General features: G+C 60.0%; 3 protein-coding genes across 3 annotated transcripts in view; 2 read left to right on the top strand and 1 right to left on the bottom strand.

Annotated features, from left to right (window-relative positions):
- Positions 1–2,454: 2,454 nt before the first annotated feature.
- Positions 2,455–6,833, bottom strand: RNF207 (ring finger protein 207; the record flags this gene model as incomplete). Its single annotated transcript, XM_082009260.1, has 17 exons — positions 2,455–2,617; positions 2,701–2,781; positions 2,850–2,967; positions 3,060–3,111; positions 3,194–3,379; positions 3,456–3,645; positions 4,649–4,770; positions 4,885–4,953; positions 5,092–5,160; positions 5,237–5,309; positions 5,419–5,465; positions 5,594–5,719; positions 5,803–5,878; positions 5,949–6,030; positions 6,126–6,270; positions 6,358–6,490; positions 6,643–6,833. 17 exons carry the CDS (start codon positions 6,831–6,833, stop codon positions 2,455–2,457), a joined length of 1,923 nt encoding a protein of 640 aa, XP_081865386.1.
- Positions 6,834–8,143: 1,310 nt separating this feature from the next.
- On the top strand, positions 8,144–10,610 carry RPL22 (ribosomal protein L22). The gene is made up of 4 exons (XM_082009284.1): positions 8,144–8,165; positions 8,536–8,640; positions 9,414–9,538; positions 10,399–10,610. The coding sequence occupies exons 1-4, from the start codon at positions 8,154–8,156 to the stop codon at positions 10,541–10,543; spliced, it is 387 nt and encodes a 128-aa protein (XP_081865410.1). The 5' UTR covers positions 8,144–8,153; the 3' UTR covers positions 10,544–10,610.
- Positions 10,611–10,828: 218 nt separating this feature from the next.
- The window catches only part of CHD5 (chromodomain helicase DNA binding protein 5), a gene marked incomplete at both ends in the record, with an annotated part of 31,553 nt that continues 17,482 nt past the window's right edge, over positions 10,829–24,899 (top strand). Inside the window, 11 exons of the mRNA XM_082009259.1 lie at positions 10,829–10,892; positions 11,860–11,990; positions 15,865–16,044; positions 16,858–16,976; positions 17,542–17,780; positions 19,107–19,231; positions 20,976–21,099; positions 22,994–23,160; positions 23,241–23,459; positions 24,291–24,500; positions 24,585–24,796. Of these exons, the coding sequence (XP_081865385.1) occupies positions 10,829–10,892; positions 11,860–11,990; positions 15,865–16,044; positions 16,858–16,976; positions 17,542–17,780; positions 19,107–19,231; positions 20,976–21,099; positions 22,994–23,160; positions 23,241–23,459; positions 24,291–24,500; positions 24,585–24,796 (1,790 nt within the window). The remainder of the gene's footprint in view (positions 10,893–11,859; positions 11,991–15,864; positions 16,045–16,857; positions 16,977–17,541; positions 17,781–19,106; positions 19,232–20,975; positions 21,100–22,993; positions 23,161–23,240; positions 23,460–24,290; positions 24,501–24,584; positions 24,797–24,899) is intronic.

Below are 24,899 nucleotides of genomic sequence, written 5' to 3'. Positions count from 1 at the left end.
TTGCAGATCAGAAGCTTATTCATCTTCCTCGAGATAAGCCCTTCGTTGCACATTCAGGGGTCTTCCAGATAACTTAGCCTCTAGTGACCCTAAAGAGAATCGAACCCTTCTGCCTGCAGCAGCTGAATCGTACTGAAGCACCTCCAGACCAATTCTTCCGGAGAACGGCTCTGCCCTCCCGCCCCCGTACCAGAAAGGTGCCAGTCAGCAGCTTGTTCCTATGGCATAATTCAGTTTGAAAGCTTTTTGACCTTGCGAGCCAGGCAAGCGCGGCTTTAATCTCTTTAGGCCCGATTCCGCAAGCTGGTGCTCGGGCAGCTCGCAGGAGCAGCTCCAGCTCTCCGCTCTTCAGGTGCAGGGACTGCGTGGAGAGCCAGCAGCATGGCACCGACCAGTTCTCTCCCAGGCGTTAACGTTCACAGGGAGGGCTCTTCTGCTCGCCTCATGCCGCTGGATTGGGAGTGCCTCGGTGAAACACGGCAGGAGAGTGTGCCCGCTCCCTCCTCCCTTGGCTGCCGCTGTGTATTTGGGAGTCACCATTCCAGCCGCTGCCTTCCCAAGCCTCCCCGCCGCCACCTGTGTTCCCTCTTCCTGCTTCCAAATCACACTGCTTCCTATCCTGCCAGGCTGCCTCCGTCCTGCAGACAACCCAGGACTTTGGGTTGCAAAAGAACTGCAACTGCCGGGCTTGCCGAGGGCTTTAGCACTCAAGATTCTTGCCTGCTTTTTTGGGTGAGACCTGGGATGTCGGCGCGACTAGGAGATGCTTCTGGGGAAATTCTCCAAACGGGGAAAAAAGTTTGGCTAGCTATGCTATTTTAAACGTTACCATTTTGGAAATGGTTCTTACTCGAGCTTTGTGGTATAACTTATTCTGTCGTTATATACCAAAGAGGTTCACTGTTTTCCTGAGTTTTACGTTATTCTTCCTAGCTGGAATGGAAATGAGTTGCTTGTCAGTTAGGGCTTGTAGTGTTCCTTGGTGATGGTGCCATGGTACGGCTCAGGAAAGGGGGCGCTGATGGAAGTTGCTTTGTTTTTTTTCTTTTTTTTATAAAAAACAAGAAAAAATATTGCCGACTTTTGTCTGGTGGTTATTTGGAGATCTCTTGAGGTGCCGGTGACATGATTGAAACGGGAATCCTTCCTCTTACAGTTCCCAGCAGCGTTTCAGTACACTCCAGTGTTGCGGTGAAGCATGCCCGTGACTTGCAGTGACTCACGGGGCTGCGCAGCCAGAGAGACGAGGCGGATTCTCCATCTCTCCTTGCTTAGAGCATTTTCTGCATGGAGCATCAGCTTAACACCGCCGTTGGTAATTTGTGTTTTACCGAGCATTGTTTTAGCTTGGGAGAAAAGAGCAAACATGAAAATACAGCAGCTGGATAGTGCCGATTTCTCTGCGTAGTCACTCGCAGAGCTCACACTTTTTTCTGCCTCCAGCACATGTCCTCATGGAAGCTGTGACCTGCTGTTATAGCCAACTTTTCTCAGGCAAGTTAATTTTTAACTAATTTTTTTGTAGACATTAACGTTTCTGCTGTGAACTTGCACAAGTGCACTTGGAAACAAACAAAGCAATTGTCGCTTGGGTTTGACGTGAGCCAACAATGGAAACTAAGCTTTATTCTCAAGTTGTTCTTTGTAGTGAATGCACCTTGGTCTTAATTTGCTGGTGTGCCAGTGCTAGCTCTGACCCTGGTTCCAGCCGTGCAGCGGCAGGGTCTGCTCACATCCGGATGCACTGGCACCAAAAGAAAGGGATAAACTTCACCTTGAGCAAAATCTTCAGTGCTTTTGAGACCTGCAGCCTCTCTTAACCTTTTATTTTCCTCAATCCTGTGACTGGAAGCTTGGTGAGGAGACAGGAACTCACCAGGCATGGGAAAGGCATCTGAATCTTTAGTGAAAAGCTGGAGTCAAACCCTGCCCTCTTGCGCCGCAGCAGTTGTCAAGTTTTTACATAGCACAGCTGCACAAGGAGCAGAGTGCCTCTTTCTAGCACCCTGCCTGCGTTTTTGCCTCCGCTGCCTGTCGGCAGTTCACAGGATGCTTGTGACCCTGCGGTGAGCTCCTGGCTCTACCCTACACGAGGGTTGGTTTTGTTTGTTTTATTTTCCCCACATTTGGAAACTTTGTGGTTTTAAGAGTGGCTGGCCGCCCTGAGCTGGCAGGCCCATTTTGCCCGGGGCTGCAGAACCAAGCAGACACGTGCACTTGCGCCCTTTTATTTCACTTCTAACATAGGAGAGGAAGAGTATAAATACAATTATTTTCTCAGATGAAAAGGTCGCCCTAAGGCAGGCTTTTGATACGCTGCAGACACTGTGTGCCTGGGCTGTGTTTTCCTGCCTTCGCTTGTGGCACGAGGCAAGAGGAGCTGGACAGTAACCGGGGCACGACTTTTGTGCAGCAAGTGTCAAGCGGCTCCGTGTGCTTGCTCAGCATCAGGCTCTACAGTGCAAGCTCTTTCTGGGTGGTGGTCTTGGCCCCGTTTTTCTGCTGGCCCCTGCAACAGTCTTTGCTTTTTGGGGAGGAGTCTCCGGGGGTACCGCCGGGCATGCAGCCCTCCCTGGGGCTGTCCGGAGCCCCCTCCTTGCCACCGGGTGAGGCGTCCCTGGGGAAGGGAAGGCGCCTTGGCAGGGTCAGCGGCCAGGAAAGGCGAAGGAATTTGGCACCCAGCCACTCGCCATCACCTACCTTGGCACGGCTTCGCTGTCGTCGCAGATCTTGAGCAGCATCTGTGCCTGTTCCTCCTTGGGCTCCCGGGGCTCCTGCAGCCTGCGGTAGGAGGGGCGTGAGCCACAGCTGGGTCCCCCCAGCCCCAAGAGCCACCCCGTGCCCCTCACCTGGGCTCCAGCCGCTCCTTCACCTTGGCGATGGAGCGGACGTAGGGCGCGATCTGCTTGGTGATGGTGGTAAGGCAGCTGTTCTCCTGCCGCAGCTGCAGCAGGTCATGGAGCTGGGCTGGGGGGGTGAGAGGAACGGGTGGTGGCCACGGCTGCCCCCCTGGAGTGGGCACGGGGGGTTTGGGGCCAGGGGATTGGGATCACCTGTACCTTCGTAGATCTCCTGCTCATTTGCCACCCGCTGGTACATCTCCTCCCAGACCTGGAAGGGGGAGAGGGAGCCGGGTAGCGTGCCGTGGCACGGCACAGAGGGACCCCGCTCCGCCGGGACGCGCGGGCCGTACCTCCTCAAAGACACTGCGCATCATCTCCACGGCGGAGTAGTGAGCTGCGATCTGCACGTCCATCTGCAGGGACTTCTGCAGGATCTCGCTCATGATCTCCGTCTTGATGAGCGAGTGGTGCTTGGTGAGGTCACGGTGCAGCTCCTGCACCTGGTCCTTCAGGCCCTGGATCTCCGTCTGCAGCATCTGCAGGGCCGGGGCACCGCCGCATCAGCAGCACCCGCTGGCCCCGGCCCACCCCACCCCAGCCCGCACTTCCTACCCGGTAGGTGTTCTCGTAGTTGCGGCAGTGCTCGGCGAAGGGGGTCTCGCGCCCCTCGGCCAGCAGGACCTTGGTGCTGATGTAACGGTGCATCGTTGGCTTCCGCACCATGGGGCCAGCAGACATTTTATCGCCGGTGGGGGGGCAGCCGGGCACCATGAGGGTCTTGGAGCATTGGCTACCTGGGAGCCTGCGTGGAGAAGGTGACAGTGGCGCGCTGCAGGCAAACAGCGGTGGGGGCGAGGTACCAGGGACTGGCGCCCTCACCCCCGGGTCCCTTCCCTTGCTCAAGCACCCGGGGTCAGTCAGAGGCGCTGTACGCCACCCCAAAAATCAGGTTTCCGTGGGCCGCTCTCCCAATGCCTGCGGCTTCGGGACCAGCTGCGGCAGGGAGCAGGCAGGAGCTGAGCTCAGCACGCTGTGGTTTCTAGAGGGAAGGATGTGGCTCACTCCCGCTATCTCCTGGCCCCTTGGTGGGTGCCACTGCTCCTGCATCTCCCTCCATCCTGCAGCCTCCCTGCGCTGCCCACCACCTCGGCTCTGCTGCCCCACCGCCATCGGTCCTACCGTGCAGCGCCGTGTTCCCCCTGCCTGCGCCGTGGCTGGCAGCCCCCACGAGCTTAGCCGCCCTGCCACGCTGAGCCTGGCTGGGGATGAGGAGCGGTCCCCATGGGGCTGCAGCGCCCGTTTGTCCTCTCCGGCCGTGGGTGCCTGGCAGGGCTGGTGCTGCCGTGACATCAACAGGCCTAAATATATCCCGGGCGAGGAACGGCCGGGCACTTCCCTGAAATTCTGATAAAAATAGTGGCAGGCAAAGAGGCTGCGGCGCCGCGGGTGAGCAGGAGCTGGCCCCGGCGCAGTGCCTGCGGCAGCAGGGGCAGAGCCCTCTGGGGACTGTGGTGGGGGGCTGGGCTGGGGAGCGGGGTGCAGGCTCACCCAGGCACGATGCTGCCAGCCCTGCTGCCCGCCCGCCCCACTTCCCAGAAGTGTCACTTGAAGCCCCCATGCCTGTTGTTCGTCAGTGCAGCTGTGCTCCGTGCCGTCCCCGTGCCACCACCGAGGTGACAGGCTCAAGGGCAGCAGCGGGGGCAAGCTTGGTACGGTGGCATGCCAAGGGGGATGTGTGGCAAGGGACACGGTGGCACCTGTGGGCAGGGTGTGCCCCAGCCCCGGGTGCCATCCTAGCACCTCACATGTTCGTGCCAGCGATGCCAGGACCGATGCCGCCAGCGCTGCCCACCACGGAGCGGCGCGGGCTGAGCATCAGCAGGGGCTCCAGGCAGCGGGCAAACTCTGCCCGGTACTCGCTGTTGATCTGGGGGGTGAGATGCGTGTGAGCATGGCTGGGGCCGGGGCAGAGCCAGCAGCCGGGGCTGCCTGCTGGGTCTGTGGGCAGCGGCTCGGCCCCGGCCGGGCAGCAGGACTCTACCTTGCTGGTCTGGGCCGGCCGCAGGCGGTGTGGCAGCTTGACGATTCTCTGCAGCCTCTCCATCAGTTGCTGAAAGGCAGCGGCGAGGCACGGTGAGGGGTGCGCAGCACCCTGCCCGTCAGCCTGGCACTGCAGCGGAGGGCACCAGCTGCCCCATGGCACTGCGGCGGGAGCCCCCGGCCACTCTGCAGCGCCGGCATCACTCACGTAGCCCAGGTCCAAGAACTCGGCTTTGTTGGCGGAGCTCAGGAATGCCGAGCAGGTCACCAGGTGGACCTGTGTGTGGGGGATGTCACTGCCAGCACCCCGCGGGGCTGTGGCAGCCCAGCCCTTGCCCGGCCCAGGGCCCTACCTGCAGGGTGGGCAGCAGGGAGGCGAGGTGGGCAAGCTGCTCCTTGAACGCCTTCTCCTTCTCCTCGTGCTGGCTGCAGCAGAGCGGGGCCTGGCACAGCCTTTGTGGGGCACCAGGGAGCCATCCGGCTCCAAGGCACCCCCAACCCACCCCGGGAGGGGGTTCAGCCCACGGTCCCTTACCTCTGCACGGCTTTCAGGAGTGTCTTCTTCCTTTCAGAGAGCTGCTCCTGCAAACGGCATGGCTACCCTGTGTCCCGTGGCCACCCTGGTCCCCTCTGGCTGCCCCAGCTCTGCCGAGCCCGTGCATCGGGCACCCAAGGGCGCAGGGCATGATGTGCAGGCAGTTGCCCCACACCTGCATCCGGCCGAAGAGGGAGTTGATAGCCGCCTCCTCCTCGCTGGCACTGTTGCGCACCTCCTCAATCATGGCCTTGAGGAGGACGATGGCCTCGCGCGTGGAGGTCTGCAGCTCCTTCACGGCCTGCCCGGGGGCGGCGGGGTGGCTGCAGCGCTGCAGGCAGCACCGCACCCCTGTGCCCACCGTGACCCGCCAGCCCTGCCCACCATCACCGCCTGGTCCAGCCGCTGGCAGCCCTGCATGTACGCCGTCTCGATGTCGATGCAGTGCGCCCGGCTCTCCCTGCGGGCACAGGCGTCAGGGCACGGGATGGGATGGGGCAAGGGATGGCACAGGGGCCGAGGCTGCTCACCCTTGCATGTCCCTGAAGCAGTTGATGCAGAGCATGGACTTCTTCTCGGTGGAGAACATGATGTAGGGCTCCTCATGCAGTGCTGCAAGGGACGGCGTGGCAAGGCGTGGCGCAGCATGGCACGGTGCGGCGTGGCGCAGCACGGCATGGTGCAGCACAGCAAGGCACGGCACTCACGGCACTTCTTGTGGATGTCTTTGGCGCGCTTGGAGAGGGAAACGATCTCGTGGCGGGCGAACATCTTGGCGCGGTGGGTCTCCTCACGGCACGGGGCACAGAGGGGCTGCCCGCAGGTGTTGCAGAAGTACATGGTGTCTAGCTCCTGTGTGGGGAGTGGGGCAGCTGCTGGTGGGCAGGGCTCTGGTGCGGGTCCCCTGCCCACCCAGCCTGCCTGCCCCGCTGCCTTCACCGCCTTGGTGCAGCGCCGGTCGCAGTTGGCGCACTGCACGTCCTCCTCGCTGTCGGCCGAGCTGTCCACCAGGAACTGCAGGAGCCGGTCCACGGGGGGCAGCCCCGTGCCCCCCCTCACCACTGAGGGGTGCCTGCGGGGACAGGATGGGATGGGGACAGGTATAAGGATGGGGACACCCACCCAGGGCAGGCAGGGGCAGCTCTGGGGACACTGGGCGCAGTGCCAGGCTGCCAGCTGCGTGCCCTGCTCCCGGTGTCCCCCCAGGCAGGGTCCGTCCCCTACCCGCAGAGTGGGCAGCACAGGCGGCCATCACTGGCACGGCCCCGAAGGCAGCTGGCGCAGAAGTTGTGGTAGCAGTCGAGCAGGCAGGGGTGCTGGTAGGGCTCGTGGCAGAGCAGGCAGACCAGCGGGTGGCAGTTGGCCTTCTCCAGCTCCGAGCAGCTCCCCAGGGGGGAGAAAATGCCACCGGCCATCTGTGAGGTAGAGAGCAGCCCCCCGTGCCCCACTTCACCCCCTGTGCCTGGGGGGCCCTGCATGGCACTGCTTCATGCGAGCACCGTGGCCACCGTGGAAAGGGTGAATCCTGCTCCCCCTGAGCTGCCGCCTATTTTTAGGTTATGAGCTGCGCTGCACGAGGCTGCCCCAAACGCGCCCCTTCCCCCGGCACCGCAGGCTGGGGGCAGCAGGGCTGGGTGGGATGGCCCCCGTGGCGGGGTATCCCCTGTGACGGGTGTCCCCAGAGCAGGAACATCCCTGTGGATGGGGTGTCCCCTGCAGCAGAGCATCCCCCAGGACAGGGGCGGGGGATCCCCCAGGACTGGGTGTCCCCCATGAGGGAGCAGCAGGGCATCCCCTGCCCTGGGATGTCCCCTAGGATGGCAGCCCGGCAGCAAAGGCAGCCAGCTGCCCCACACGCTGGGGAGCCCCCGGCACGGGGGCACCGTGGCCGGCGAAGGCTTTACCTCTCCCTGTCTGTAAGCCAGGGGATCGGCCGTGCCGCTGCTCCCCGCGCGCCGGCTGGAATGAGGGCGATGCCGAGGCGGCAGGGCCCAGCCGCCCCGTGACGTGGGGCCCCTTGGCACTGCCGGGCGGCGGCCACGCCACAGCCCAAAAATAGCCCCGTGCGCTCCTCTGCACCCTGTGCGGCAGGGACGGCCCTCAGGGTGTGGGGGCTGCGGGGACACGGGTGTCCCTGCGGCCTGGTGATGGCCCCCAGGAGGTGGGGGGGCGCCCGGCGGGCAGTGGCTGGGGAGCAGGGACGTGCACCCCATGGGCAGCACGGCACCCCGGGGTACGCCCTGTGCTCCGGAGAGGTCCCAATCCCTCAGTCCCTGCCGGACCGATCCCGTTGCCCTTGCTGCCCCCGACCCCCTGATCCCTGCCGGGTCCGATCCCCGGTGCCCCGATCCCCTGGCCAGCCCCTGCTACCAGGCCCCGCCCTCTTCTCCCAGATCCCGCCCAGGGCAGAGGCTCCGCCCAAGCGCCCCGCCCACAGCTCAGAGCCTCGCCCAGCGCCCCGCCCAGCGCACGTGTCCCGCCCCAACCAGGCAGAACTATGCGCTCGCGGGGCAGTCGGAGGCGTGCGTGGGAGGGACCGGAAGCGATCGATGCTCTCAGCGGTCGGCTAGGGCGCCCTGCGCGCGGCGCGCGGTGCGCGGTGCCCTGCGCGCGGCCCGGCGGCGGCGTGGGAGGAGGCGGAGCGGCGAGCGGCGCATGCGCCGTGGTCGCCCCAGCGTGTTTCCGCGCATGCGCGCGGGGCGGCGCTCCCTTTTTGCCCCTTCGCTGGAGCCGCCATGGCGCCCGTGGTGAGTCTCCGCCGGTGGCGGGCGGCCGGGTTGGCCTCCTCCCGCCCTCCCCGCGCGTGGCCTGATGGGCCTTCGTCCCCCCAGCCCCGTCTGCCGCGGTCCGATCTCCTCTGGCCCGGTGCGGCGCGGCCTGGGCCCGCGCGTGGGGCTGGGCCTGGCTCCGGGCCTCCTCCAGGCCCAGCCCGCCAAGCGCCGGGCGGCCGGCCGTGGGGGGCCCTTCCTTCTCCTCGCTGTCCCCGGTCCGCATCCCGTCCCAGGCCCCTTCCTTCTGCCCCCAGCGCGGAGCTCGGCCCCCTCCCTCTTCCCTGCTGCCCTCGGGCCCGTTGCCTGGAGCCGGTCCCTCACGGCCCTCTCTTTCCCCCCACTGCAGAAGAAGCCCGCAGCGAAAGGTGGCAAAAAAAAGAAGCAGGTGCTGAAGTTCACCCTGGACTGCACCCACCCCGTGGAGGATGGCATCATGGACGCTGCCAACTTTGTGAGTGTAGGGCCTCCCCGGGGGCCGACGTGATGGCCCTGCTTGACCCCCTGGGCCTTCCCGGAGGTGGCTGCTGGCTCTGCTCCCAGCAGCGTGCTGTAAGCGTGGACCCGACAGGCCCCACCGCCCCTGCTGTCTGTTTCTGCCTCTCACCATGGCACAGCATAAAAGCCTGCGCCACTGGGAAATGCCCTGCAGACAAAGGGAGCCTGGGTGCTGCTGGAGGCTGTGAGATGTCTATTGTTTTTAAACACTTTGTAGTGAAAATGCAAGCATTCTCCCTGCCTGTGGAACAGCGCTACCATTCATCCTTTGTGGGGCAAGTTTTCCGTTACGCCATGAGGAACGGCAAGGGCAGGGAGTGTTGCATGTCAGCGCTGTCTGCTGAACCCATTTTCATTCAAACTGCTTGAGCACGGGTTGGCAGTGCAGGGCTGTGGCCGAGGTGTCCTTGGAAGATCCTAACCCCACCATTGCTTCACTGGCTGCCCCTTGGGAGGCAGGGAGTGTGGCCCTACCTTGCTAATCCCGTGTGTTCAGACTTGAGAACCTCACTTATGTGCAGCTCTGAATGGGCTGGTTGGGTTAGCTGTGGAAGGTGCTGGCACGCTTGGAGCCTCTCGGCCTGCCAGCTTTCCCTGGATGTAACAGCACTTCCCTCTCTTTCCTGGCTCTTAAGCAAAAAGCCGAAGTGCCAGGCACGACTGAGCTGGGAGGCTTTGCCCAGTGGGAGCTGGCGGCCCCAGCTGAGTGGCAGCGTTCCTTTCTCACAGGAGCAGTTCCTGCAGGAAAGGATCAAGGTGAACGGCAAAGCGGGAAACCTGGGTGGGGGCGTGGTGACTATCGAGAGGAGCAAGAGCAAGATCACGGTCACGTCAGAGGTCCCGTTCTCAAAAAGGTGAGGCAGCAAGGAAGCCCTGCGTCCCAGCAGTGCTGGTCACTGACACGAGGCTGCTGCCGGTGCCCAGAGTCGGCCCTCGATGGGGGATCGCCGGCATTTGGTTGGGAGCCTGGCTGGCGGGAGGGCCCGGTAGTGATGAGATTCTTGGTTAAACGCTGCGTGATGCTCGGTGCAGTTGCTGCTGCTCCTGAAGGCTCTTTGAGAGAGAGACAGGGTCGATATTCCTGCTGGGGCGGCTGGTGGTGTGGGCAGCTGGGGAGGACGTGCAGCTGAATGGATGTCAAGTGTGGACTTTAGGGGTTGACCCTTGGCCAAGCTCTTCCACCCCTTGTCCCGCTGGGCTTCTGCCCGCTGCCTGGCCTCTGGCTGGCTGATAAACGTGGCTTTAGCTGCTGCAGAGAAGGCACGTGAGGCAGCTGGAGGTCTAAAATGATGGGAGGAGAACTGTGTGTGGTGTTGGGGCAGCGCCATGCTCTGTGCACGCCTCTGTTTACCTGATGCATTTTCTCCATGTCTGTGCTGCACCCGGAGCCGGTAACGTGTAGCTGCTGTCTGAACGAAGCATTTGCTGCGGTGTGTTGAGCCAGTGGTGTGGAAATCTGGCATGTGGTTGCGGCCTTGGGGGGCGGGGGGGTCTCAGGTGCGATTCCCGTGGCGGCGGCATTTCCTGGCGGGACCTTTGCTGGGAGGTACCTGGTAGGACGTGTTGGTGGTGGTGAAAGCTGGCAGGAATGGGGGAATTGTGTTTGCCAAAGTGGCCGTGCAGGGGTCCTGCAGAGGGGTCATGGGGCTGTGGCGAGAGAAGCACTGCAGACTGCGAGCAGCAAAACCTCCTTCAGCCCCTCTTCTCCCCACAGGTACCTGAAGTACCTGACCAAGAAGTACCTGAAGAAGAACAACCTGCGCGACTGGCTGCGCGTGGTGGCCAACAGCAAGGAGAGCTACGAGCTGCGCTACTTCCAGATCAACCAGGACGAGGAGGAGGAGGAGGAGGAGGATTGAGCTGGCCTGGCGGCCATTTTGTACAGTTTTGCTTTCCTGGAATAAACGGCGGGGAGAGTTGTTGATAGCCCGCGCTCCGCTGGCGGATTTGGGGGCTTTTCGGGAGCGCCGGGGGGGGGCCTGGAGGGCGTGGCGGGAGGCTTGGGGGCGTGGCCGGGGGTTGGGCGGGGCGTTGTCGCCAGCGTCACGGAGTGGGTGTGGCGTGGTGGCCGCCATCTTGGCGCGGAGCGGCCGCGCCCGGCGCTCGGCCCCGGCGCTCGGGCCCGGCGCGGGCCGCTGCCCGGGATGCGGGGCCCCGCGGCCGGCCGGGAGTTGCTGGACGACGCGGAGAATGAGGAGGACGTCTCGGGTAGGCGGCGGGAAGGGCGGGCGGAGCGGCGGGGTCTGCCCCGAGGCCCTTCTCCGGGCGCCAGCCCCGCCCGGCGGCCCTGAGGGGCGGCCCTGCGCCGAGCGCGGCGGAGGGCAGGCTACCTCCCGGCGGAAGGGCTTTTCCAGGTCCCCTCCCGCGGCGGGACCGGGGGCTCCAGGCACTTCGCGGGAGCAGCTGGGCCAGGCCCGCCGGGGGTGGGTGCCCGCCCTTCCCAGCGAGTTCGGTGGCGCTCGGGCGCCCGCCGTGCCGGGGCCTGGGCCGGCACGGCTGAAGTCCCGCGCGAGAAACGCCCCGATGGCGCCGGGCTGTCGTTGCTGTATGGGCTCGGAAATTGAAAAAAGGAGAAACGCTGACGTGGGTCCTAAACGCGGAGGCTGGGCGGGTGCTGGGTCTGGGGCCTGGGCCGGGGCCCGGGGCCGGCCAGCACAGCCGGCTGGGTGGCCGTGGCACTCCCCAAGTGTGTGGAGCCAGGGCAGCACAGTCTCCCGTGGGCTGCGGCACCCCGCTTCCACGCGAGGCCTTCCTCTCCCTCCTTCACTTTCCGTTGAGTCTGTTGTAACGGGCTCCGCTTGGAGATCCGAAAGATAACGCCTAGTGCTCCCCGATTACCTGCAGACCTGGATCAGCAGGAGCAGGCAGCACGCGGGGCGTCCCTCAGCCTGTCTCCTGAGAGCGAAATGCAGGCCACCGAAACCTCGGGTGTCTGTGTACAAGTGGCAGCGGGGAGCTGGGCACGAGGGGTGCCAGCTCCTGGGCAGGACTTGGCCAGTGCTCCTTCAAGGGGCAGTGGCGGAGCGGCTGCCAGTGTAAGGGTGTCCAGGAGAGACTGGGGAGTGCCCTGTCCTGTGGCCTGATGCTGCTGCTTGGGCGTGCTCCTTGAAGTGCGAATGTGGTGTTCTGCATGCCCATGCAATCTGTCTGCGTGAGCTGTCCCTTTTGTCCCCAGAAGAAGACGATGGGGTGCTGGAAGGCCTGGATGAGTTTTTCATGGAAGAGCGAGTTGATGTGCAGAAAAAAAAGAAATCTAAGAAGCTGAAAGACAGCAAGGCTGCCAAAAGCAAGAGGAGGAAGAAGGAGGTAACGCTGCATGCTCTTGCACCGGGCTGGGAGGCTGCGCTCAGCTACGGTGCAGAGGCTGGCTGCTCAGGGCACTGCTGGCCAACACCTCTTGGGTGTCTGGGCATGGAAAGGGGGGGGTGTTATTGGGGTATTCCCTCGCGAACCAGGTGCCCTCCTGGCCCTGGGAGGGGACCCAGAGCCAGGGTGAGAGTGGTTCTTGTCCAGCTTGGGTGCCTTGTGGTGGAAATCTGCCCTACGAGTAGTCTCTGGAGAGCAGCTGGGGGTAGAAGTGGCCACTGCGCCTTCGGCAGCGATGAGGCTGCCGCCCCCTTGGAAGGGGCTCTGCTGTGGTGTGTATGTTGGTGTGTGCGATGGCACTGTCTGTCCCTGTTCGCTGAAGCCCTCCTTCCTGTGCTGCAGGGCAGCACCTCCTTGCCGTTGTCTCCAGGGTCAGGCAGTAAATCTTTCTGGCATGTCCTGTACCGACACAGTGTCTGGGGCTCGTTTTTCTGAGGAGGGAGACACAAACTGCCGTGTTGGGTGTGTGGCCAGGGCAGGGCATGGAGGCTTCTGTGGATATTAGGGTTGGCCACAGTCATCCAGGGCGTTTTGCAAGTGAGAAAGCATAAGGACTTGGCACGCGGAAGGGCTGTTGGGCCTTCCATAGGAAAACAAAGACGAGGCGTCGTGTCCTTGAGGATCAGGCCTTCGCAAGGCCATGTTGGGAGTCCACTGTCTGGTCAGGAAGGCTGTCCGGTGCTGCATGTGCTCTTCCAGGGCAGCTGGAAGACACGGCATGGTGCTGGAGCTGGGCTCGCTGCTGTGTTGCACCATGCAGGCTCTGCCTCTCGCTCTCCCATCCCCGGGCAGTGCTGGATGTGAGGATGGGAGCAATCTTGTGCGCTGGCCCCTTTGCTGACTACATGCAAATAGGCTGTTGGGAAGGAAGGCCGAAGAGCGGAGGTTCTTCATCCCCTTTCCTTCCCCCGTTACGCGGCAGCTGGGGGGAAGTTGCTCATCTAGCACAACTAGATGCATCCTCACCCCTTCCCTTGCCGAACCAGGGCTGAGCGATGCCGATCTCCTCCAGCCGCTCCCCGTGGATTTGTAGAAACAGACTGGCTGGATGAGGCAATTAAAGTGTTTTTGCTACTGATGGGAGCGTGAAGAGCTGCCAGTTGAAAGAAAGCTGATTCCATCCTGCACTGTGTTAACTGCCAGCCTTTTGCAGAAGTCGTGGCCCTGAGGAAGCTTTTTTTTCCCTTTGTCGCCACGGTGATGTTGTTCTCTTTCTGCAGATACCACACAAAACTGGCTCAGGCCCTCTGCCTCCCTGTGCCTCTTCCATCGTTGGACACGTTTTTTTCCTGTGCTGCTTTTCAGGGGAGGGAAATAAAATAAAACCTGGTGGTATTTTCACGTCTGTTCCTTTTCTGTCAGTGCGGGCCTGCTGAGCCCAGCAGTGACATGTGCAGCTTGTACTGAGTCTGACTGCTGCCTTACTGGGGGTGGGTAGAAAATAACAGGCTGAACATTGAGCACGCTTGTATTTAATTAATGCCTTGCGTGGGCAGTGTTAACCAGCCTCGGTTCCGCCTCGGCCATCGAAGCCAGTGAGAAGCTGGTGCTGCAGCTGCTGGTAGGCAGCAAGCTGCACGCAGGCTGCCTTTGGGGTGAGGAGATAAAGGGTAGGGGACCGTGAATGGGCCTTCCTTGCCCTAAACCCCTCCTCAAGGGTGCTGTGGGGTGAGTGGAGTTTCCCCCTGCTAAAGGAAGGTGGGAGCGAGGTGCGAGCCCGTGGTGTGGGGCAAGTGCCTGTGTCATAACTGCCTGACGCCCTGTAGGCCGCGTGGCTTTGTCATTGGAGCGGGGGGCAGGAGCGCTGCCACGCCGCGCTCGTGTGGGGATTCGGCTGCGTCAGCCGCAGTGGAACCTGTTCCATTTGCAGCAGCGCTGACAGAAGCCCTGGTGCAGGAATTGATGCTGCAAACCCCCAGAAAAATCTGCATAGAATACCCAGGCTGCGGTTTGAACCTCGGCATATGGAAATGAAGGCCCTTCTCAGGGAAGGGAGCGGAGAGGGGGAATTTCAACCTGTACTGCAGCAGTTACCATGGCGACCAATTATTCTGTGCCAAATTACAACTGTTGATGGCCCTGCTGAAGGGAAGGCTTGGTCTGTTCTGAACTGAGGAGGACCAGGACTCCGTTGTGGCCGCCCAGCGAAAGTACACCTCAGCAGCCATTGCTTTTGGGCGCTGCGATAACTCTGGGGCTGTGGCTCTGGGTGGAGGGGGCCTGCAGGACGGCGGGGCCAGGCCCTCCCCATGGGGCTGCCTCCAGCTCAGCTCTTGTGCTGCTCCGCACTCCGGCCTTGAGGGCTCCGCCGTCCAGGTGTGGAGCCCTCCGGGCGGGACAGAGTGCTGGCCTAATGCGCGCATCCTCATCCTCGGCCCCGAGCGCTGCACCCCGCAGGCGGCGGCGTTCGTTAGGATGGTACCGTGGTCAACATTGTGCAGTGGATCACGGAATTTTGGTTTCTTGGTGGGAGAGAGACTGCCTGACCAGCCTCCCCTCTAGCTCTCCCCCGCATGGTGTAGCTGCCAGAGCCAGGTCCCTTCTGACTGCAGGGAAGCAGAAGGCATTGGGCAGCCATCCCGCAGGCCCAGGCTCACCTCGGTGCTGAAGCTGCCTGTGCCCAAGTCCCCATTGGAGACAGGAGGTTTCATGTGGCTGCCTGTCTCTGAGAGTGAGGGGATTCAGCAGGGTTCACTTGACTTACTCTGCTTTCCTGCCCCGTTCGAGACTCCTTGTGCTTCCCCCAGGACTATTTTCTTCATGTGACAGCTGAAATCCTGCCGTGGTCACACGTTCTGCTGCAGCACAGAGTGCCCAGCTGGGCAGAAAAAGAAAACTGCAACAGAGCAAAACCTGAGCGTGATGTCTGTCTGGTGAGCTTGAGGGTTGCACATGACTAGAGAGGTTTTCCTTTCCTTTAGTTTCTTACCTCTGTATGCTCTGGTGGAAGAATGTGGCTTTGTGTAAACCCATAAGCAAACACAGGACAGAACATCACATGTTACCTGTGTTATAGCAATTAAAAATGTTGCCTAAACATTGCCTGTCTGCAAATATAGGATCTTTTAGCGGAGCAGTTAGCCACCTCTCAGGAGTTGCTCTTTGGTTTACTACGCAGCTATTTTGAAGGCATGCCTTCACTCACTTGGCTTGCTGTCTTTGGGCTTTCTGTTTGTGCCACTGCTCACCAGAACAGGACCTGAATGCTGTGGCGTTGCAGCGGCTGGGCGCTTTCAGAGGAGTACGTTATGACAGGGAGGCAGAGCAGGCAGCTGCCTGCATGGCTGCGGCTCAGCATGGCTTCTCTTGCCCCCTTTGGTGAACAAGTCTTGAGGCAAAAGCATGAAGGTTCCGTTGCGTCGTACCTTGGCCTAGACAAGCTTTTCCAAAATACAGCTTTATCCGTTTTGCATGATCTTCTCCTCTTTTTTTTCCGTAGGGCGTGTGTTGCCTTGCGTGCGCAGATGTGTTTATAGCGCTCCTGCAATGGAGAGGGGGACTGGCTCCGTTGACAGGCGGGGACTTGGGGCAGAAGGTTGGCTAGGGATCGCAGAACTGCCGTGAAAAAACGGCTCCACATGAACCACAGATTTCTTTCTGTCTGTGTCTCCTGCAGTCAGGTGCTTCTTGCCGTTCTCAAATCTCATTTTCATGGTGTTTTCCCCCAGCTCCCAGTGTAATGGCAGGGTTATTCGAGGGAGGGTTGGCTCTGGCTGGTGACAGCGGTTGTGTCGTGCTGGCTGGGAGGGTCTGTTGGAGGAGAGGGCAGATGAGGCAGGCCCTGCTCTTTCTCCACTGTCGCTTTCCGTTTTAGGGGAGCAATGATGAAACATCGGACAATGAGGAGGAGATTGAGGAGAAATCTGAGAGTGAAGGGAGTGACTATTCCCCCAACAAAAAGAAGAAGAAGAAACTGAAGGACAAGAAGGAGAAAAAACCAAAACGGAAAAAGAAGGATGAAGAGGAGGATGACAACGAGGACGGGGGTCTAAAGGTACCAAACATTCCTTTACCCCGAGCTGGTGTTAGAGCATGAGACCTCAGGGTGCGGCCGGATCCCTGTAGGTTACCTCGTTCAGAGCCGAGCCATGTTTTCTGGCCATTTGCCTTGCGCTGGTGAGTAGTTTCCCTTTGTATAAAGCATGACAGCGTAAGCAAGGTGCTCCCTGGCAGGCTGGGGGTTCAGCCACATGGCGATGTGCGCTCACAAGTCCTCCCGGTACCTTTCGTGGTGATGGAGCCAGCGTGTTTTACTTTGAGGTTGGAGGCCTGGTCAGGTAGCTTGGATCTTCTGACAAATGGCAGCTTCCCAGTCTGAGGCAACTTGCCTTCTTGCATCGTCTGCCCATGTCCCAGCAGTACCAGATTAATCGTGTCTGTCCTCCAAACACAAGGACAGAGAGTGGCAGAGCAGCTCGTGCTTTGAGAAGGTGACGTGGGGGTGTCACGAGATGCTTGTCCCAGGCTTGGCGAGGAAGAGGGTGCAGGCGAACGACTGGGAGAGGAAAGGCTGTGTTTCCCTGTTGTTTATCTTGCTTTCAGAGAGAAATTGAGTTTCCTGGAGACGCGAAATCTGCCAAGGCTTTGCATTGCATTACGTGGTATAGGGAGCATTTGGATGGTGCCACATGAAATTGCTTCTTTGAAGTGTGTGAAGCATTTGTTTATTAAGCACTTGTGCCTGCTCGGTTTTTTAAATCACCGAAACAAATCCCTGCATGTCGCTGACTAGGGAGAGCTTGACAGCCCAGCTGGTCTGCAGAGCCACAGTTGGGTACGTTAATGACGTCTCTCTGTAAATCTACAGGAGCCCAAGAGCTCAGCCCAGCTGATGGAAGAATGGGGCCTCGATGACGTAGATTACATTTTCTCAGAAGAAGATTATCATACTCTTACTAATTACAAGGCTTTCAGCCAGTTTCTCAGGTAGGAAACTGTAGGTCTGGATGGGGCCTTGTGTAGTGGTTGAGACTTGGGCGTTGCTCAGTCAAATGGGTGAAGTTGTGAGGTAAATTAGGCATCACGAGCTCCTTGTTGCTTCTCTCTGCCTGACTCGGGCCGCAAGACTCCATCTTAATTGTGGGATTGACTGGAAAAGCACTCAAGTGTTTGCTTCTCCACTCTCTCTCTTCCAAACCCCCATTTTTTGTGTGTGCTTATTTGAAAAGCTTTGTGAGAAAACTTGAGTAACAGTAACGAATTTTTGCTTGTACTGCGAGCCATTCAAAACACAACAGGCCTTTCGGGGAAAGGCAGTCTCTGAGGAAGTTTAAATGTGCTTCTATATGTACGTTTACTTGTTTAAGAAAGCTCTGGTTTCTGCTGCCTCTCCAGTGGAGCTGCTACCAGTGGGCCACAGCAGCCTGCTGCTGTGAGGCGTGCAGCACTGGTGTGTTTCTTGGGCAGAAGTACCAGTGCACGACGAGCAGGAGCAGACGTGCAGCGAAGCGTTTCTGTTAACACGTGGTTTTCCCTCTCCCCTGCCCTGCAGGCCTCTGATTGCCAAGAAGAACCCCAAGATCCCTATGTCCAAGATGATGACCGTGCTGGGTGCCAAGTGGCGAGAGTTCAGTGCCAACAACCCGTTCAAGGGCAGCTCGGCGGCAGCAGCAGCAGCAGCCATTGCTGCGGCTGTGGAGACCGTCACCGTTGCCCCGCCACTCGCCGCCAGCCCCCAGCAGTCCGCCTTGCCTGCTGTCATCAGGAAGGCCAAGACCAAGGAGGGCAAGGGTAGGTGCTGACCGTGGTGGGCTGAGCGGAGGGGCTGCTCTTGCACGCCTGCTGGGCCTGCGGGGCTAGCCAGCCACATCTTCAGGCTGGCAAAGGTGGGAGGGCTTCTCCAGGCAGGAGACAATGTGCTTCAGCAAGCTGGGCAGTTGAAGGTAGTGCCAGAGGTGTGTTTGCAGCTCCCGTTGCCCTTTCAGAGGTCCTGGAGGGGGCTGTGGTTTGTGGACCATGGCAGATCACCCTGGTGGCCTCTGGACCTTCTGGACTTTTGGCAGTTTGTGGCAATTGATGTTCACCTTCATTCTTAGATCTTAAATAAACGATTGGGTCGTGTATTTCTGTGCCATGTTCTATCATGGGGGATGCTGCAGGGTTGTAAAGGCCTCCAGAAACCAGCATCCGGTGTCCAAGCTGAAGAAGATTTGTGGGTTAGCAAGGCTAAGGCAGATATGCGTTGGCGAAGCAGGTATGGTCTGGCCAGATGAAAGTGCACTGTTCGGCGGTCGAGCCAGGTGCTTTGTCTCTGAGGTGGCAAGGAGTCCAGTTATGGAAAGGCACTGGCAGTAAGGCTGCAGCTCTTTTTCTGAATAAAGGGTTTACTCTCCTGGCAGCTGGGTGAAAGGTGGCTGTCTTCAAAGCCCACTTGCAGGGAGTGAGCCAGCCACATAAATCTGCAGTAGCTCCTCTGGAAGTAGTCTGATTTGTGTTGAAGGGGTCTCTTGCTGTCAGTATTTCCCTGTTGCTGATGGCAGATTGGTGCTGCCTTCCCCACGCTTGGAAGGGGCTGTGCGGATCACTGTAGAAGCTGGGCAGCAGTGGGAAAGGGAGGGATCTCCCTTTGTTAGCGCCATGTTCCTCCTTGGGAAGGTTGCTGTTCTGCTTGTGCTGTCGTCAATTCCTGCTGCCTCGAGAGGTTTTGAACATGTGGCTCAGAGCTGGTGGCTGACCAAGAGCACAGCTTGCAGCAGCCTTCCTGCACGGTGGGCTTGGCGCAGCGTTCCTGCCTCTCTGTGGCCGCCTCTTTTTCTCCCCGCCTTGCAGACCCCGAAGTCCCTATTTGGTATTTGCAGCCCTGTGGTCCGTGGGCTGCGGTCCCTCTCCTGGGTCCTGGGGCAGATGCTTTCCTCCCCTGATTCTTCATGAGTGCTGGGTCTGGGCTTGCAGACTTTTGTGCCAGCGGATGTGCTCTGTGGATGGTGCTAGCCGCTGCCCTGCTCCCTGCGGTCCACAGTGCTTTCTCACCTTCCCTGTAAATCCTGGGATTGGGGTGTGGGGTGATTTGGGGGATGGCTGTTTGTAGAGTACCAAACAAGTCTTCCGTTTCTCCAGGTCCAGGCGTGCGGAAGAAAATCAAGGGCTCCAAAGATGGGAAGAAAAAGGGGAAGGGGAAAAAGATGGCAGGCTTGAAGTTCCGGTTTGGAGGAATCCCCAGCAAAAGGAAAAAGGGCTCCTCTGTAAGTGTGCACCGCCCTTTTGTGTATGCGGCCTTGGCTGCGGGGGCTGCAGCAGGGAAGTGCTGGGACAAGCCCTTCCCTAGAAGCCTGCCTCGTGTAGGAGTGTCACAGCCTCGTTCATGCCCCTCTGCACGGCGCCAGTCTCCCATCAGCACATTCATCCATCCTTTTGATGGAGAGCTGTGTCCGGGATGAGATTTGTAAAGACCTTGTGCTGGGGCATGATTTCTGCTAAAAACCATATAATCACATTTACTTCCAGTGATGAGGTTGGTAATGCCATCATTTCAGATTTCATTTGCAAAGGAATTCTTCAGGGCTTGCACTCCAGCTGAACCATACATCAAAGAGAATTACCGAATGCTTTAGTTACGTCAGAATAGCCTGTCTCCTGGCACCTGTGATCCCGTGGCATAGCCCAGGGGCACTGGAGCTTCCCAGTAAGAGCGTGGCAACGGGGCTTGACTGCAGTCTGTGTGCCGTGTTGTTAGCGCACAGATATCAGGCGCGTTTTAAAGAATAGCAAAAAGAAGAAATCTCTTCAATAACTCTTGAATAGGGCTGGAACTCTTGTAGGTCTTGATAATATCGCTCAAAGTCCCATTAGTTCACCCTTTTTAGAGCTCACTGACTTTCTAGCTCTAGTTCACGTAACAAATTATAAATAACTTTGTGCAGAGGTTGAAGCAAAAGGAGCAATCCGAGGCAGCTGCTCACTGCTGTGGTTTTTCAGTTGCACGTCACAGAAGATTAATCCTGTCTCCAGGTGCACTCTAGATCTGCGCACTCATGCTTCTGAAAGTTACAGAGCTTGGGCATGCTCCTGCAGCTGGAGTGCTAAGCTCCCCGTCAATAGCATGTAAATTGGGGATTTGCGTGCGTAAGGCTCCAGCGCAAGAATTCAGTCGTGTCATTACAGATGCCATTGAACGCCAGCCTGCTTAACTCCTTCAACGTTACAAGGAAGGTTAAGCGTGAATGCCTACGTGCACGCACACAGACAGGCTGACACAAGCTGAAACGGGTGTCGAGGGAGAGAGGGAGCCAGGTTCTGCCAGGCGGTGGGAGTAGGGGGTCGTCCCCCCATGTATCTCCATTTTGGGTGTCTGTGCCCATGATAATGTCGCAGCAGCGTGGGGTTGCAGCTGTCTGATGCCCGATGCCTATGAGATGCTGAGCCTTTCCCAACGTGCTTGGCCGTCCACACCACGGGATATCTCCACGCTCTGGGCTTGTGAGGATCACAGGCTGCAGGGGAAACCCAGAGCCCACCTCTTGTCAGGGACGTGGCCCGTTGATTTACATATTTTAAATGCGCTCTGAAGTTTGCTCAGTGATTGCACTTTGGTGCTGTGAACTGGACAAGCTGCCACTGTGCTGAGCAGTGCAAGGTGATTGCCTTCAGGCTGTAGTGATAGTCTGGATCTGTGCTGATTGATTGCCTGGCTGGGACGTCGATCTGATAGAGGAGACTTCCCTGCTTCCTAACGCCTTGTGACACCCTCCTGTGAACCCCGAATGTCGGTGCCAGCAGCGCGCTCACCCTCCCATCATCCCTGCTGCTCTGGCTACTCGATTCATGCGGGAAGGAGGGCAGCCCGAGGAGCTCGGCTGCTGGCCGATGATCCCACATGAGTTTATGTGGGGCTTTGGGGTTTGTTCCGCTGCAGAGCGGTGTTCTCTGGGAGCGACCACTGAGATGCCAGTGCTTGGATTGTGTGTGCTTTGGTTTTCCTCCCTGCAGAGTGAAGAGGAGGAACGGGAGGAATCTGACTTCGACAGTGCCAGCATCAACAGCTCCTCAGTGCGCTCCGAATGCTCCGCTGGCCTGGGAAAGAGAGGGAAGAGGAGGAGAAAGAAAAAGAGGAGTAGGCCATCCTTTGTACTCTGTTCCTGTTCTGTTTGGATTTCCCTTTTCAGAGGGTGCTTTCCTGGCCTTGGCAGCTCCAGGCTATGTCCGGTGCTGGCTTGGTGGGAGAGGACGTGCTTGTCCTTGTCTCTGTGTGTGGAGTGTGAGGTGCTTTCTTGGTGTCCAGGCCTCGCTGCTGGTGGGCTCGTTCCCGCAAGAAGGCAGCGAGTGGATCCCGCTGCAGGGCACTGGCTTGCCCTTACAGTGCCGGTGGCGGCAGAGCAGGCCGGCAGCAGGGCTTTTCCGTCGATCCGCAGTCAGCTTTCCCTCCTGGCCTCTCTCCAGACATCAGCCACTGCCTGGGGCTCCTCTCCCCTTGAGCCAGCTCTGTGTTGCCGCTCGGAGTTGCTTCGGGAGAGCCGTGGTTGCGGTGCTCTGCCCTGCTGCGGCTTGCAAAGCCTTCCTGCTCGCAGCCCCCTGCCTGCCCCAGGACCCTGCCTGTGCTTTGGGCACCGGGGTGCATCACGGGCAGTGTGGGCAGCTGGCACCCTGCCTGCATATATGATCCTGTTGGGATTTGTCCCACAGCAGTGAAGTTCCAAAATTTGTGGGGCTTTCAGGGAAGCGATTTTCTGAGGAGCAACCCCTGGAGAGACATGGCTTGCGGCAAGCTCCCAGTGGGAGTAGGGCAGGCTGGGGGCAAGAAAGTGTTAAGGGACTTTTTGTTTGCGAGGGGTGCAGTCAGGCAGTGGCAGATCTATGGTAGCGATGTAGGAAGAGGGAGGCACGTGAACAGCGGCGAAGAGCATCTGTCGGGGTCTCCCAGTGGCTGCGTGGCCACGTTTGTGTGCATGTTCCTTCATCCCTTTCCTGGTGGAAGGCTGCGGGTGGATTCTGCGTGATGACATCTCCATCCCCACACTGCCGTTGAGAGCAACCCCCCTGTGTTGAGCTGCCCCAAGCCCTGCTCCAGCCCGGAGTGCCGACAGGGACTGCCGGGGCCCGTTGCCGCCCTGCCCGGCTTCCCACGCTGTCTCTGCCTCCTGCGCTGCAGCAGGACGCGTGCTGCCTTTCTGCCTTGTGTCCTCATTCAGGATGAGGTGCTTCAGATCCAGGTGCATTCTTTGGCTTCTTAGCTTTGCTGATGGGTTTTTGCTTCTGAGAAGTGGAAGGGCAGCTTCTGGGCTGGAGGACAGTTGGGGCATGATGCTGGCCAGCTTCCCTGTCGGTCTGTGAGGCAGGGCTGGCCAGCTGGCTCTGCGTCTTGTGTGTAAAGGGCGTCATTTTGCCTTGTGGCTTGTCACCGGACGAGGGCCGTGCCGGAGCTAGGCAGCTCCTGCCACGTGCCGGATGAGCGGAAGGTCGGAAGTCCGTGCTGGCAGTTTGTGGCAGAGCTGGGAATTGAGACAATCCGTGCTAGTGTTTGCAAGGCTTTGTCTCTCCCTTCCTCTTGCTGTCTGCGCAGAGTTGAGCGAGCTCCTGCCTCCGTGCCAGTGAGCACCCAGGAAGAGCAGAATAGTCCCAGGAGAGGAGTCCTCCTCCTCCTCCTCGGCCGTGTCACCCTTGCATGGTGCGTCTGCAGTTGATGGCGCCGGGACCTGGGGAGGTTTCTCTGACTGGCCTCCCTTGCAACCTCTCCAGGTTCTGGCATTCTCCATTGAGAGCCTGAAGGAACCAAAGGATGATACAGTGTGGAGAGAGAAAGAGAGACAGAGGTGAGATGATGCTGTGTGGAAAGATGGAATGTGGTGCTGAGGGATAGAGAGGTAGGGGGACGTAACAGGAGGGGCCCGAGGAGAAATGTTTTCCTTATTTCCTTAACTGTATCGTAGAGGAGCAAGCGTCCCATTCCCTCCCGGGAGAGCAGGCAGCTCTGCCATCCCTCTAACTGTACACCTGTCCCTTGCTTGCAGTCGAAGAAGGGGACGGGTACGAGACGGACCACCAGGACTACTGTGAGGTGTGCCAGCAGGGAGGGGAGATCATCCTGTGCGACACTTGTCCTCGCGCCTACCACCTAGTCTGCCTGGACCCTGAGCTGGAGAAGGCCCCTGAGGGCAAGTGGAGCTGCCCCCACTGTGTGAGTGGGGTCAGGGCCCTGTGGGTGCGGGCGGGCAGCCGGCAGAAACCCTCAGCGTTACGCTGGTTGTGCTTCCCCAGGAGAAGGAGGGCATCCAGTGGGAGCCGAAGGAGGAGGAGGAGGAAGAGGAGGAAGGTGGGGAGGAGGAGGAGGATGACCACATGGAGTTCTGCCGGGTCTGTAAGGATGGAGGGGAGCTGCTGTGCTGCGACACCTGCCCGTCCTCCTACCACCTCCACTGCCTGAACCCACCACTGCCAGAAATACCAAATGGTGAATGGCTCTGCCCTCGCTGTACAGTGAGTGTTACCAGCATTCCTCACCCCGTCCCTGCTCCCCCACCTGCCTGGCCCGGGAGCGGGTCTCCTGGCTGCTGCTGCCCCTCGCACCGTCTCCCTGAGCCCTGCCGCAGGGCTGGCGTCATGCTCCCTGCCACAGCCCCCTTCCCTGGAGGACCATCGCTGCGGGTCGCCTGTATCCGGGGGGCCTGGACGGCTGTGCTGCCTGTGCAGTCTTCTGTGGGGATTGCCGGCCAGCGACTTGCCTGCCGGTTTGTAGACGGGATGTCAAGCCCCATTTGATGCGTGGCATTGTCTAGAGGGGCCTTTCTTGCCCGGTGACAAGGCCTGTCCCTGCAGGGGACACAGCACTGTCACGGACACTTCTCGGGCATGCCTGCGCTGGCCAGCCTGTGCCCGCCCTGCGCGCCCTCACCGCCTCCTTGCTGTCTGCCCCATTAGAAGTAGCAAATGTAGCTCTGCCTGGGACCTGGGCAGCGCTCTGCTTGTGCCTGGGGACAGTGGTGCTGGCAGCAGCCCCCGATAGTCGCAGGCAGGGTCTGGGACTGTTCAGGTCACCTGGTTTGCCATGCTTGGCTCCCCAGGGCTGGGGGTGAATCCACGGTCGCTCTCTGCCCTGGGCTTTCCCTCTGGCAGCAGCTGTTGGCACAGGCTGTGCCGGCGTGTTCCCCAGAGCCCTGGCCGTGCTCTCCCTGCCGTGTCTGGATGGCTGCTGTCTGCTCGGCATTGTGAGACCGTTTCTGCCCTCTGGGTCTGCCCTCCTCCCCATGGCCCCTGACAGGGGCTCACCTTAAACTCTGTGCTCTTGCCTGTTTGCTTTTGTATCCCCAGTGCCCCCCCTTGAAGGGCAAAGTCCAACGCATCCTGCACTGGGTCTGGAAGGAGCCTCCAGCCACCCCGCTCCGGCCTGTGCTGCCCACCCCAGATGCGGAGCTGCCTCTCCCCCTGCCGAAGGTGCTGGAGGGGATCCCGGAGCGCGAGTTCTTCGTGAAGTGGGCAGGCCTCTCCTACTGGCACTGCTCCTGGGTCAAAGAGCTGCAGGTGAGCCAGCGCGGCCGCGGCGTGCCCCTGCCCGGCCTGCTGCCCCGCCACCCACAGGCTGACCGCAGTTCCCTCCTGCCGCAGCTGGAGCTCTACCACACCGTGATGTACCGCAACTACCAGCGGAAGAATGACATGGACGAGCCGCCGGCCTTCGACTACGGCTCTGGGGACGAGGACAGCCAGAGGGAGAAGCGGAAGAGCAAAGACCCGCAGTACGCCAAGATGGAGGAGAGGTTCTACCGCTATGGCATCAAGCCCGAGTGGATGATGATTCACCGCATCCTGAACCACAGGTGAGGAGCCGCGTGCGCGGGGGTGCGTCAATGGGCCACGGAAAGGCGCATGCCAGGGTGCCTGAGCCCCTGGTAGTGCTGGCGCTGAGCGATGCCGTTGCAA

The sequence above is a fragment of the Phaethon aethereus genome (genome assembly GCF_964289735.1).
Source record: "Phaethon aethereus genome assembly, chromosome: 21".
NCBI classification, from domain to species: domain Eukaryota; kingdom Metazoa; phylum Chordata; class Aves; order Phaethontiformes; family Phaethontidae; genus Phaethon; species Phaethon aethereus.
Note: the sequence above shows the minus strand (reverse complement) of the source record. Positions and strands in the feature narration are given on the sequence as shown.

What these genes read in the sequence shown, in the direction of transcription:
- RPL22 (XM_082009284.1), top strand. An exon ending in TCATGGACGCTGCCAACTTT is followed by an intron (nt 8,641 to 9,413) that starts GTGAGTGTAGGG and finishes CCTTTCTCACAG; the next exon opens with GAGCAGTTCCTGCAGGAAAG. An exon ending in GAGGTCCCGTTCTCAAAAAG is followed by an intron (nt 9,539 to 10,398) that starts GTGAGGCAGCAA and finishes TTCTCCCCACAG; the next exon opens with GTACCTGAAGTACCTGACCA.